This window comes from Channa argus, chromosome 12, assembly GCF_033026475.1.
Source record: "Channa argus isolate prfri chromosome 12, Channa argus male v1.0, whole genome shotgun sequence".
Taxonomy (NCBI): Eukaryota; Metazoa; Chordata; class Actinopteri; order Anabantiformes; family Channidae; genus Channa; species Channa argus.
The window spans coordinates 5,825,713-5,839,231 of record NC_090208.1 but is presented as its reverse complement, the minus strand read 5'-3'; the positions used below and the strand labels follow the sequence as shown (position 1 = coordinate 5,839,231).

The 13,519-nt window shown below is 41.1% G+C and overlaps 1 protein-coding gene across 1 annotated transcript; it reads left to right on the top strand.

The window, feature by feature from the left end:
* Positions 1–339: 339 nt before the first annotated feature.
* LOC137138079 (alpha-tectorin-like) lies at positions 340–8,600 on the top strand. Its single transcript, XM_067524985.1, has 17 exons — positions 340–385; positions 663–757; positions 985–1,212; positions 1,925–2,015; positions 2,105–2,219; positions 4,439–4,501; positions 4,811–5,393; positions 5,557–5,713; positions 5,875–5,965; positions 6,075–6,137; positions 6,345–6,547; positions 6,638–6,772; positions 7,084–7,271; positions 7,463–7,614; positions 7,713–7,958; positions 8,078–8,240; positions 8,514–8,600. Exons 1-17 carry the CDS (start codon positions 340–342, stop codon positions 8,598–8,600), a joined length of 2,706 nt encoding a protein of 901 aa, XP_067381086.1.
* The last annotated feature ends 4,919 nt before the right edge of the window (positions 8,601–13,519 follow it).

The following is a 13,519-nucleotide window of genomic DNA, read 5'->3' as shown; positions in this document are numbered from 1 at the left end:
TTAGAAAAACGTGGATAAAAGCTACATTATCTAGAACTATCTCTACTGATTAAATTCAGATGTTAGATCACAGATGTAAGTTTGCAAAGATGGAATCAGGGGCTCAAGTCAAAATGGGAAATTAATTCCCAGAGTCACGTATTCTTTTATATTACGTCTGAAATTGTCAGGACGTCAACTTAGCAGTGGATCAATAAGGGGACGTGTTGATCCTGATTGTCACTGTTACTAAAGTACATTATTTCACATGGGCTGAAATATGGAAAACTTTGCATTTGCAAATCAAATATGTCCAACTGTGTCTTCCAGCTCTTCATCAGCCGACTGTCCTCCTCCAACATGCTCCACCTCCTGATCTACCTGTCTGCTCTCAGCCTAATGGCAGGTAAGTTCACACACAGCAGCCATTTTAAAACCTTTACCCACAAGACTTGTTGATGGACGTCTGCAGAACTAACATTAGACACTAACTAACAATCAGGAACAAAGAGCAGAATGACTTGAAGTGATGAGGAGCAGTGAAGCTTTAGCTGCTGAGAATCTGTCCAATATGCTGAGATTGTCCTCTGATCTGTGTTTCTAAGACGAAATGCAAACTGATGCTGTGTCATGAAAAGTCTGGATTGATTGTGGCACAAAATCTGTTTTATTACTTTCTTCAGGTGCCGATGAATATCGGTCATTTTCTGCTTCTTCAGTGTTAGACATCAGCTCATGTCCCATCACGTTTTATGGACAGACGTACGAACAAATCTATGTGAGTAACATGAGTCCTGATTCTTTCTCCTCTCCTTATAGATATTTATTCTATTACCTGTTATTACCTGTAGAGACGATGTGAGCAGACGGAGGAAACATCACCAGTGAATAATTGAACCAAGTCACAGTTAACTCATGTGTTAATCATCATGTCATCTATGGACAGATTGTTTGTCCTAAAGCAGAAACACTTTCACTTACTTGTTGTGTCTGTGATTTTAACAGGTGAGCTTCACCAGTGAAAATGTTTCCATCTGTTTCAACGACTTCTACAACCCTCAAACCACAGGAGACTGTGTTGTGGGGCCTAAAGCCAAGATAGACTCTGTCTATTTTACCATAAGTCCATCAGATCCTAGTTCTGAATACATTTTAATTTCAGCAATTCCAACCATTAAGAATCATCTACAGTGTTTATTGTTGTTTACTTTTATTCTGGACCAAATGACAATGGTGAGTATTATCCAGTGTCATTACAAAATCAACTGTTTTAACACACAAGGCAATGTGAATATTTAGCCAAAAAGTTTTTCTTAGAGGACACTTCTCAACAGTGTCTGTTTCTCCTCTTTTGATCCTTTAAAGACAAATATATATCTGGCAAACTTCGGGACACAAACAGCTGTGTACTTATCAACATCCTTGTCTGATCCAGTGGTAAGTATTGTACATATGTGTTAATACATGAAGGTGTGTGTTGGTGATTTAGTTTTATAGATTTTTGTCATAATGATAATGAGGAGATTTACAGTTGTAAACTCTGCTGAGCCCCCAAACCCCCAACCCTTCTCAACTGACCCAGTGACACTGACATAAATGGACTGAAGGCAGCACATAGACTGCACCAGTCTTCATCAGGACAAACACTGAATTATTATCAGGCTGCTACAATCACATAGAAATTCAGCACACGGTGCTTTAATGTCACCATGTGATCGTAACATGCTCCGGTTTGAGTCCAGCCAGACGTCTTTGTTAAACAGACATTTTCTTTTTCTAGCTGCTACAGAAATGCAAATATTTTCCCCCCAAAACAATATTTGTTACTTCTGACATAATGATTAGTTGAATAATTGGACTTATTCCACAAAGTTTTTAACATGTATGAATGTAACTATTTATGTTTTATGATGGTGACTGTTGTTGTGTTTGTTGCTGTCTACAGGTGTTTGATGCTCATGTCAGTGGTACAACAGTTGATTCATGGAATGTTACTGGCTCCACATTTGCAGACATCAGTGGATGCAGATACTCAGGTTAGAAAATCACTGGCTCCAAAATATTTTCAGTTCAGCAATTTTTTCTCTTCTCGTGTTTTGGACTCAAACCGCTCTTCACTTCTCAGGTAATGTGTATAAACCTGGTACATCAGTGCTGCTGAGCTCTTCAGGAACCTGCTTGAATGTCAGCTGTAATGAGACTGCAGTCCTCAGTACCCAAGTCCTCACAGGCAACAGCAAGTAAATATGTTTGTTTGATATTTCAATAGAGAAGGTTACTGCAGGTGTGTAATCAGTTACTCTCTATTTATGACTCATCTATAATTCTACTTTAATAATTCCCAGATGTGTGCATTTGGTTAATTAAAAAAGAAATAAAAAAGAGGGAAAGTGAACTTGTTGGGAAATATAAATATTTAATAATATAACAATATAACTATTTATTATATGCAATATATATATATATATATATATATATATTGTCCTTTCGGCTTATCCCGTGATTTCAGGGTCACGACAGCGGATCATTGTCCGCATGTGAATTTGGCATTTTTACACCAGATTCCCTTCCTGATCCAACACTCCCCAATTTCTACCGGGCTTGGACCAGAGAGAGAAAAGCTGGGGATGGGAATGGGCTGTTAGGGGTTCAGTGTCTTACCCAGAGAGACTTTGACATATAGCCGGGACCGGGGATCGAACCACTGACGCTTTGGTCTGTGGACAACTGCCTTTTTTACATCCAATATATATATATATAAATATAAAATACAATAAGAAGAATATAGTGTGTTTTATAGTTATTGCCCCAGACTTCTTTAAATATGGTAAAACTAGCAAACAGCTGCTTTGCTTTATTTAATACTGAGATGCTTCTTGACAGTTTAGATTGTACATGTTTAATAAGTGATTTCCTTAAAACATGCTTTTGTGTTCCACAGTAAGTTCTTGTTATTAAACCATAGTTTTAACTTTAGTTATATCCTCCAATAGTGTCTTTAAGTCCTCCTCAGCGCCGAAAATATTTGTATCATCGGCAAACAGAAGTAGTTTCATCACATCAGATACTTTACATATATCGTTACTGTCTGATGTAAATAATTTAGGGCCCAACACTGACCCCTGGGGGACACCACATCCAAATATGGTGAACAAATATTCCTCAACTCCTCAACTTTTCTTTTGTTTGAATAGCTTTGTATCCAGTAGTATGTTTAAATTTTGCATTTATTAAACAATATCCAATATTTCTTTTTCAGTGACAGTTGTAAGAAACATTGAAATGGAAATTGTCTCTATCAGGGTTTATGTATTTTCTCCATATGTCCCTGGGTCTGGGATTTCTTCCTGCTAAATCAGGTCCCACATTTACAAAGAATTGATTGAATCTATTTGCCAGTCATTGAAAAATACCTTGATATAGTGCTGAGAACTGAAATAATGACTAAGACAAGAGAATTGACATTCAGTGAAAGTAGCTTCCTTTAGTAGGAGCAGAGAAGCACCCCTGCAGTTTCTGTTACTCCCTACAGAGGAGTACAAGGTTGGATATATCACCCTCAGTACAAATCACTTGAGAGGCATTAAAATGAGACATATAACCCTAAATACCAGACAGAGGATCTAGAAGTTATAGCAAGCACCAAAAGACTAAGTCTAAATATGAAGCTGCAGCCTTCATCACCATGACCTGGACTAATTAGGTATGAGAAACCAGTGCACTGTTGGTGCGTGTGTGTGTGTGAGTGTGTGTGCAACATGATGCTTGTTACTGATGTTTGTAGCAGCTCAGTGTTTCTTCTGGTAACTTGAAGAAGTTTTGCACTAACACTAATTTTTAGAGCTGCAGGTGGCTCTTTGTTGCAAATTAAACTTGTCATCCCTTTTTCCCTGTTTAAAAAGGGTTCAGATATTGCTATTAAGTTAAACAGTTGTGAGAAGTTGTGTAGAAATTCCTTTATATTATTGAAGTTAGCAAACACACTTCTGCTATTAAAATCAACAGTGACTTGATAGTTGATTAGTATATTCTAATTATTTCAATTTCACTTGGTCATGATGTATCTATCATTTCCACATATAGTCACTAATGTCTGTGCTCATGATGGTTATGAGTATGACATTTTGTTACCTCATAGTCCAGATGTGGTGGTCACTGACCAGATCTGTGACATTTCTGATCACTAGTACTATAGCTTCCTCAGGTGTCCTGTTCAGCTGGATGAATAGTTTGCAATTTGAAGTCTGAGTGTTTTGTATTTTCTGCAGTTTTTTCAGCATTGTGTTTTATTAGTTGCTGATTTATGAAACATTTGATCCTTTTTAATTTTTTCCCATGTATCAGCGATGCGGTTTTCTATTGACTAACCTCATGATGATTGCGAGTTTGTCACTGGCATTTTTCCTGGGCAAAGGGTGGCACAGCTCAATGTTATCACACTCCACTTGAATCCCCTTAGATTGAAGAAAAGCAGCCCCCTGACGCTCCATAGAGCCGGCATAGCCTCGGTCATAGCCCGAGCGTAGGACCAGGGCTTGGGCTCTGGGGCCACAAAGCTTTCACCTACTCAACCAGGTCCAGAACGGCCCTTCTGCCGCAGCCTGACACCAGACACTTCCTCCGTTACGCATTCAAGCAATTTTTTTATGTTGTCGACTTCCTCAGATGTATGGTTCCTTTTAGGACCCACATCCCTCTATATAAAATAAATATATAGAAAAGATTTTATTCCTGTAACATGTTGGTTTCAGTTTCCTCTGGTGACCACAGCCTTCAGCAGCAGCTCGTGATGATGTTTATGGTTGTTTCTGTCTCTCTCCACCTCCAACAGCTGCCTGTTGGACACCACCACGACCCCCACAGTGACCAGCCCCACTGTCTCCATAGAAACCATCACAGACTCCACCATTCCCACTGTCTCCATAGAAACCATCACAGACTCCACCATTCCCACTGTCTCCATAGAAACCATCACAGAATCCACCATTCCCACTGTTACCATAGACACCATCACAGACTCCACCATTCCCACTGTCTCCATAGAAACCATCACAGAATCCACCATTCCCACTGTCACCATAGACACCATCACAGACTCCACCATTCCCACTGTCTCCATAGAAACCATCACAGACTCCACCAGCCCCACTGTCACCACAGACACTATCCCAGACTCCACCACCCCCACCTGCACTGTGACCGGCTCCACTGTCATCGACTTTAACGGCCAAGTTAACTCTGTCCAAGATCGGTGTGTGTACTCTCTGGTCTCAGATGACAATATCCCAGACTTCCTCGTACTGGGAAACTTTCAGGAACGGCGTCGTAAAGGCGTGAGCTTCCTGGAAAGTGTGAAACTGAGACTGGACGGCTCAGGTGTCCTCATCCACCTGGAACAAGGTGGCAGAGTTCAGGTAAGTTTCCTACAGACTCAGTCAGTGTCAGAGCTGCTTTTACTGGTTCTTCTCAGTTGTTTGAACTGTGTTGAACTCAGTGGTTGTTGGCGTGAAAACAGGCCGTTTGTGTCTGAGATGTTTGAATCAGTGTTTCCTCCACTTTGTCTCTGCTGTGATGCAGCTGGACGACACAACGCTGACCCTCAACAGCTCCACTCAGCTGGTTCACGGTGTGGAGCTCTCTAAGGACCAAACTGGAGTCACCGTCAAGGTGTCTTTGTCCAACTACACCACCTCTGTCTTCTTTGATGGTTACACCGCCCAGATCAGTTTGACAGGTACAGAAAAATAAATCCCACCACTCAGTTCACTGGACAAAATGAGCAGCTGTTGAGCTCAGTTCATTTTGACCAGGAATGGAAACTGTGTTCTCATTTAGTGAACTATTGGTTTGTCATTGGTGCTGATCTGACCCACTTTCTGTCCTGAATCTGTCCAGGACCTGGTCTACCATCTCATCTGTCTGGTTTGTGTGGCAACTCCAGCAGTTCTCTGAGTGAACTGAGGCTTCCTAACTACAGTGTTAGTGGGTAAGACCTTACTGAAAACCCACTGGAGACTTTAAATGTCATTTCTTTTTTAAACAATCTGGTCTGATGAGGGAACAGTTCTGACCTTGTGTTGTTTGTGTGTTTCTAGCTGTGAGATTCAGTACAATGACACTGCTGACAGCACCATCAACTGCACCACGATGACTGAACGGTGAGCAGATTCATCCACAAAACTTTTTACATCTATTTTACTAAGTCACTCAACTTTAGTGTAAACTGGCATGTGTGAGATAAAGCTTCATTTTGCTGAAAGATCTGTTCTATGTTTATGTTTAGAGCAGTTATCAACCATGACTCATTGATTGGACCTCTTCATTTATTTGTTTTGCTATTTTCTCTTTCTACATCTGTGGAACAGCTGTAATCTCCTGAAGGAGGCGCCCTTCACCACCTGTAACAGCCTCAACGACCCACAGCCCTACGTCACCGCCTGCACCAACACTTTGTGTAAATATCCTGCAGTGGATGGACTCAGCTGTCAGTTCCTGAAGGCCTACTCCAGAGCCTGCAACCTGCAAAACAACGAGACAGTGGGGGACTGGTGGACAAAGGCCGGCTGCTGTAAGATCAACCTACAGTTTCACAAAGTGCTACTTAGATGTTTAGAAGTTTAATAAAGAGATATCATACCTCCCTCTCTCTCCCTCTCAGCCGCCCCTCAGGCCTTCTGTCAGGACAGGACCTGCAGTCCTCATGAGTTCTGTGGTGAGAAGACAGACGGGGGTGAAACTCGTTGCTTCTGTCGGGCTCTTTTTGCCTCCAAGTACACATCGACACACAGTCTGGGTACGAGAGCTGTGACACAACAAAGTCACATGACTGACTTGTTTAGAGTGAAGTTTAGATCTTAGTTTGTTGTGAGGTTTTCTCTACCTTCCTGGTTTCAGTCTGTGGTTCTGGTAGTTTGGAGAGAGATTCAGTCAGACTGATGTCAAATATCATGATGAACATCAATTAAGTAAATCATTGGTCGATCACTTGATAATAACTTAGTTTGACTTGTTTTGTCCCACATGGTGTAAATGTCTGTAGAGTCTCTGTAACCTGCTCAGTGTTTCATGTTTTTATTTCCTTCCTCTGTGCTGCTGAATGTTCAGGTGGTCCGACCATCTGCAGCCAGGACTCCGCTTCACTGTCTCTGGTGGGTTGTCTCCTGGAGGACAAAGGCATCGACTACTCCACCTTACACCTCAACGATCAGACCTGCAGAGGTCACATGGACCAGCAGACCCACATGGTGACCTTCAGCTTCAACAACAGCAACACCTGTGGGGCGGTGGTCACGGTGGGTTTTTCTTCTCCACCTCTTTATGGTTAACAAGCAGCTACAACTCATCCTGCTCTACTGAGCTTCTCCTAATCTTCTCTAGTTTGGGATCTTTCTGTGGGTTTGTCTCAGTCACACAGCAGCTAAAAGTTATATTTTCAGGCTGACTGAACTTGTGCAGTAACATCTGAATTCCTGTGACCTCACAGACCAACAACAGCCAGGTAATCTACAAGAACGCCATCACAAACCAGAACAGCTCCTCTGACATCATCACTCGCCATGACCAAATCTACATCGACTTCTCCTGTGTTGAAACTAAGCCAGACATCAAGACTATGTCCTTCAGTATCAAAGACAGGTGTGTGATGGTTGTTCAATCAGTTTGTGTTGTGAAGATTGTTGTATGGAGTTTAGTGAGTATAACACAACTGATTTGCGTGTGTTTGAACTCTGCAGCTCTGTGATTCAACATATCACATCTGGAGCTTGGAGTTACACTCTCACCATGAAGGCCTACACCAACGCCAAACGTACACAAGCTGTGGAGCCAAGCACTGAAGTCCAGCTGGACCAGAGGATCTGGGTGGAGCTGAAGACTGATGGACTTGATGACAGCTTGGTTGCTGTGGTGACTGATTCTTGCTGGGCAACCAGTGAACCATCTCCCAGTGGGAGTCTGAGATACGACCTGATCATAAACGGGTGAGACACACACTCAGGTGTGAGCTGCTGTTGTCAGAGATTCTTTAATAAATGTGATGTTTGATTCCTGAAACCAACATCTGCTCTGATGTTCTGTCTGTTTTCCTGTTTGTGAGCAGCTGTGCGAACCCCACTGACCAGACGGTGAAGGTGGAGGGAAACGGACTGGGAACATCCAACTACTTCACCTTCAACATGTTCCAGTTCACTGGGAAATCTGGTGACATCTACCTGCACTGCAAACTGCAGCTGTGTGTCAAAGAGAACAACGACTGTGTCCCGGTACATCAGCAAACACACACACACACACGCACACACAAACACATTTGAGTGACTTTTATTTCTAAATGTATTCACATGTGGGGCTCAGCTGTGCCTTTTCTGTGCTGTTGTGTTTCACATGTTCATGTTGAAAAAGCTAAATAAATATAACAGAGACGTAAATGATTAGAAGTAGGTTTTCTGACACAAAAACGTTTATCTCTTAGCTTCTTTAAAACACAGATCCTGAGACATATAAAGTCTGGACTTCCTCTCTCTGTCTTTAACTTCCAGGTTTGTAACGCAGCTTCTCGCAGACGCAGATCTTTGAGGTCTAAATATGAAGCTGCAGCCTTCATCACCATGGCCTGGACTAATTAGGTATGAGAAACCAGTGCACTGCTGCGGTGTGTGTGTGTGTGTGTGTGTGTGTGTGTGTTTGTAGCAGCTCAGTGTTGCCTCTGCTAACTTGAAGAAGTTTTGCACTAACACTAGTTCTTAGAGCTGCAGGTGGCTCTTTGTTGCACTTTCTCCCATTTGCTTAGACACTTGTGTCCAATCTGAAGCCACAGTTTTAAAACATACAGGCCGAAACAGAACATTTAAACACTGTAACTGAGACATTGAAACGACAGAAAAATAATATAAGAAGGAAACAAATGAAACTTCTTATTGGAAATATTGAAAAATCAGATGGATAATGACTGATCACTGGTTGTGTGAGTAGGTGCACATACATATCAGGAATTCATCATTTTGCAAGTACTTTGTATCAGCTGGGATCTTCTTCTTTTCCTTTCGACTGTTCCCTTTCAGGGGTCACCACAGCCAATCATGTGGGTCCATCTAACCCTGTCCTTGCATCCTCTTCAAAGCATCTTTATTTCCACCTTAAAAGACTCTACGCTCTCTGCAAATCATCTGTCAAGTTAGTTTTTTCTGTGTGAAGAATTTTACAAGCTTTCCGAGCAAGAAGTCAGAGGTTATAAAGTAAGACAAAACAAATGGGATGTGACACTAAGCACAGGAGGATTTTCAACACATTCTCATCCCATCACATAATGATCCTCCCCATCGCGTCAAATGTTGTTTTTGTCGTCCTTTTGCGTATTATATTGACGCTACAGGTACCCTGTGGACACTCCATTTGACTCTGCAGGAAAGACTTAGACTTAGGGAAACCAGTTTCAGGCTAAGGTTACAGTAAGAGACTACATGGGTTAGGGACAGAGACTTTTCAGGGTAAGATTATGTCACAAAACAAACTACATGCAGTGAGAAAATCACACACCTGATTCATTACTATAATAACCACGTATGTCGAGTTATTTTTAAAGCGCACAACGTCTCACACTAGAGTCAAACCCCGCTCTTCTGTGGGTCCTGGGTGTTGTTGTGGCATCCACCAGCCTGCACACCTTCCTACGACGCCATGTCATTGCTTTAGCCAACAAATATTGAAGCCGTGGGGTTTCCACCTTAAGCATGTTGATACCTTAAGCATCAGCATGTATCTCAACAGGACTAGACAAAGTGTCGGGGTTTTCTATGGAGAGTAAACATGTGATATCAGTCATTTCAATGTTTGGTCTGGTTGTCTTTTCAGGTTGGTTCCACGATGACTTGGACTTGACGGGAAGATTGTCGACACCTACGTGATTTATGATATTAATAGTAAAGTGGTGAAGGGAAGCGTGTGAGCAACATTAGATTTGTTTTGTTAGAACCATACTAATACATGCTGCCCTACAAAGGCAAATTACATGTTTGATCGAAACTCAGTGACTTTTTAGCATCTGACTGAGATCAGCCAACAAAGTAGAGGACAAGTATCTTTAACCTTTTGCCTTTTCTATTATTGTGTCTGTGACTGGATATTGTAGTTCGATCCACTGGGGAAAAAGGTTTTTTGCTGTATATGTCTAATACTATTATTTAGTTAATGTCCCCTAAACATGAAGCAGCACTGGTCCACAGAGAAGGACAGAGCAAAAAAATAGTCAAGTGCTTTTGCATTTAATACTTTAAGTAAAATATAAATTTTGTAATTACTTACTTTTACTTTTACTTTCAGCGGGTACTTACATTTTTACTGGAGTACATTATTGTTTGTTTATTTTACTTAAGTACTTTTGAATACCTAATATGGGGTGGCTGTAGCTCAGTCTGTAAGGCAGTCATCCACGGACCACAGGGTCAGCAGTTCAATTCCCTGCCCCGGCTATATGTCTCTATATGGTCCCGGCTATATGATTTATGTCTCTGGGAAATACACTGAACCCCCTAATAGCCCTTTGCCATCCCCAGCTGTGCAGTGCCAGTCCAAGCCTGTTAGAAATTGGGGACATATTAAATGAAATAACGGTTATAAGCAGTCATCCTTTTACTGGCGCGTGCAGTCAGCTGTCAACCGGAATAATAAAAGGACTATTTCACTGAACATATGCAAAATAATAGACAATAGAAATATTTATCATACTTGGTTAATGTGATTTCTGCTCCTGAACCTCAGCGCACAGCATCTGCACATCAGGGCCTTATGCCACCAACTTCATCTTTATACAGGTTCGCAAGCTGTCGTCTGTGAGGCGAGCGCAATGTTTGCTTACAATACAGTTCATGTTGGAGAACACCCGCTCACAAACATTCGACAGGACTCCAAGTTCATCCTTTTTCATGTTCACAGAAACGTCGGGGATAGCATTCCAAGTTTCGAACGCAAGTTTGTCCCGTTTGGGGAGGTTTTCAATATCACGGCATCTGTGATTGTGAGCAAGAACGACCTTCTGACGGGCAACATCTTCAATGTCCGCTGTAAAGCGTTTAAACTTGGACACCCATATGTCTTTGTCGGCTATGTCGGCCAGTACCATCTCAAGATTAGGTTGACTCACACCTGCCAATGCAGTCGTATTCAGCAGGGATGGATCGAGGCTTTGGGGAGTGACAAGGAAGGATAATGTGGGTTTTTCCTCTCTGAACTGACAATCCTTTCCCAAATGATGTTTGCATTGCGATGATTGCAGAATGTAAACACTCCGAATTTATCACGTGAGCTTCTTTGAACTCTCTCAAATTGGGGAAGTGTGACAGTGTACCTTTCTGTAAATCTCCAGCAAGCATTGTCAGCTTGCGCTTAAATGCCAAAACCTCCTCCAACATGTGCAGGGCTGTGCGTCCTTTCCCCTGAAGAGCTGTGTTCAGCGTGTTCAGGTGCGCTGTCACGTCAACCATGAAGTGTAGTTTTTCCAGCCACTTTGGCTGTTCCAGCTGAGGAAATGTGAACATTGCTGCCCAGGAAAGTTTTCGCTTCTTCCAGACATGCGACATGAATTAGAACCTTGTTATGTTCTGGTTACTGTCTTGACTAATACAATTGGCTGTTAAGTGAACAATATTTTATTTAGCAATCTCTAAAGGGTTTAGGTATTTAAGGTGTGGACAAACACATCATCACTCTGTTTTTGTTGTTGGTATCACTGCCCCAGAAGTTAATATACACGTGTCCATGTAACTAACTGTGCACCCCGGTTTGTAACAGTAACACTTTATACTTTGTCCTATTTTTAAAGTATTACCTGTGTTTTACTATGTTGTCATTAATTATCTGTTTACACAGCAGCTTCCAATTCTGAAAGTTCAACTAAAAGACACAGAGCAAAGATTATTAATAAACACAACATATTAATGACTTCTATGGTGATAAACCAGCAGATTAGTAGCACATTAGATGGTTTGCATTTGTTCATCAAATTAAAATCTTGTTACTGTCACCACTTTGTTTTGGATCCAAACAAACAATATGATGAGGAAGTGCTTCAATAACACCTCACAAATATTTTTATGTCATATTTGCATATTATTCCAGGTCAGTGCAGGGAGTGTAGTGCTGTAATTATTGTTCTGCTGCTTGCAGGCATTTCCATGACTATGAATGTGAATTGTGAAATCAACAGAAACAAATTAGAATTAAACAAACTATAATTAAATTATAATACTTTGTTATAATTTAACAAATATATGTGTATTTGTGAGTTCTTTTTCAAGTGCTGACACTAGTTCACTGTAAATTTCATTAAATGAACACAAGCAATTTGTGCATTTAATGACGATTAATCCACGTGTGACTGTGGCTCAGGAGGCAGAGGAATTGTCCACCACCTCCTGTCACATGTCAAATTGTCCTTGAGCAATACACTGATCCCCAAATTACTTGCCCCCGTGAGTGTTGGCCAGCTGCATAGTAGGAGTCACATTGGTGTGTGTGTGTGTGTGTGTGTGCTTGTAAGCGTAAATGGGTGAATGAGAAGCAGTGTAAAACACCTTGGGTACCGAAAATGAAGAAAAGCTACAAGTGGGGAACTTTTACCATTTACCACATTTGGTCTTTAGCGAATATCTGTCACAGCAGGAAGGTGATTGAGGGTCTGAGTCAAAATGAACTAAGGAGCATGTGTTTTTGTGAACATGATGAGAATATGTTGACAGGGAATTTAAGTGGTGAGTTGCAAATACATTGATATTGTTTCTTAGGAATTTTTAGGAACCAGGGTTGCAGGAGCAGGTTTATTTAGTTTAGTCATGTATGTGATATATAAGAGTTGTGCAGGTTTTCATTGTGACAGTTACACTAAGTACACGTATCTACAGTATCTCAGAAATCTATACTTATGATCTTAGAAATGATAGAATAGTGAACTAACAAAGGTGTAAACCCCCCATTATTTCTAAGAGAGCTGAGCTCAGCTCCAGCCCACCCTAACATGACAAACAGTTAAGATAATGGATAGATATGTTTGGCCTCTACAGTAATTGTACTTACACTGAAGTATCCTTAGTTTTACTGCAAACATAGAGAAAAGTCAGACACAGACAAGAAGCTGCATGATGAAAACCACAATCATGGTTTTCCCTTTGCAAACCTCAAGTACTGCTAAAATACTGTCCAACTTCTGTCAAATCCTAGATCTATCTTGACCCACCCAACAGTTTTATACAATCACACACTCGGATTTTCACTCGTATAAAAATTAGCCAACCAACAACCACAGATACAACAAACATTTATCACATCAGACCTCATGGAAAAGCTGCAGTAGAAAAACTTGGCACTGACATAACTTGTAAATACTACTTTACCACCCTAGTTCATCTTCCACAATCCCTTGTTTAGCTTGATGATAGTTCAGTACCTTTTCAGACATTTTACATTACACAGTACAAAAATGCAATTAGTACAACACATCACTAGAACAAACCTATGATCAACAGACAGACAGCATTTAATTAAAAAAAAACAC

Bases quoted from the DNA above. Each gene is read 5' to 3' on its own strand.
- LOC137138079 (XM_067524985.1), top strand. From the start codon at position 340: ATGCTCCACCTCCTGATCTACCTGTCTGCTCTCAGCCTAATGGCAG. The intron at 7,272-7,462 runs GTGGGTTTTTCT...GTGACCTCACAG, and splicing joins CCTGTGGGGCGGTGGTCACG to ACCAACAACAGCCAGGTAAT. The intron at 7,615-7,712 runs GTGTGTGATGGT...TGAACTCTGCAG, and splicing joins TCCTTCAGTATCAAAGACAG to CTCTGTGATTCAACATATCA.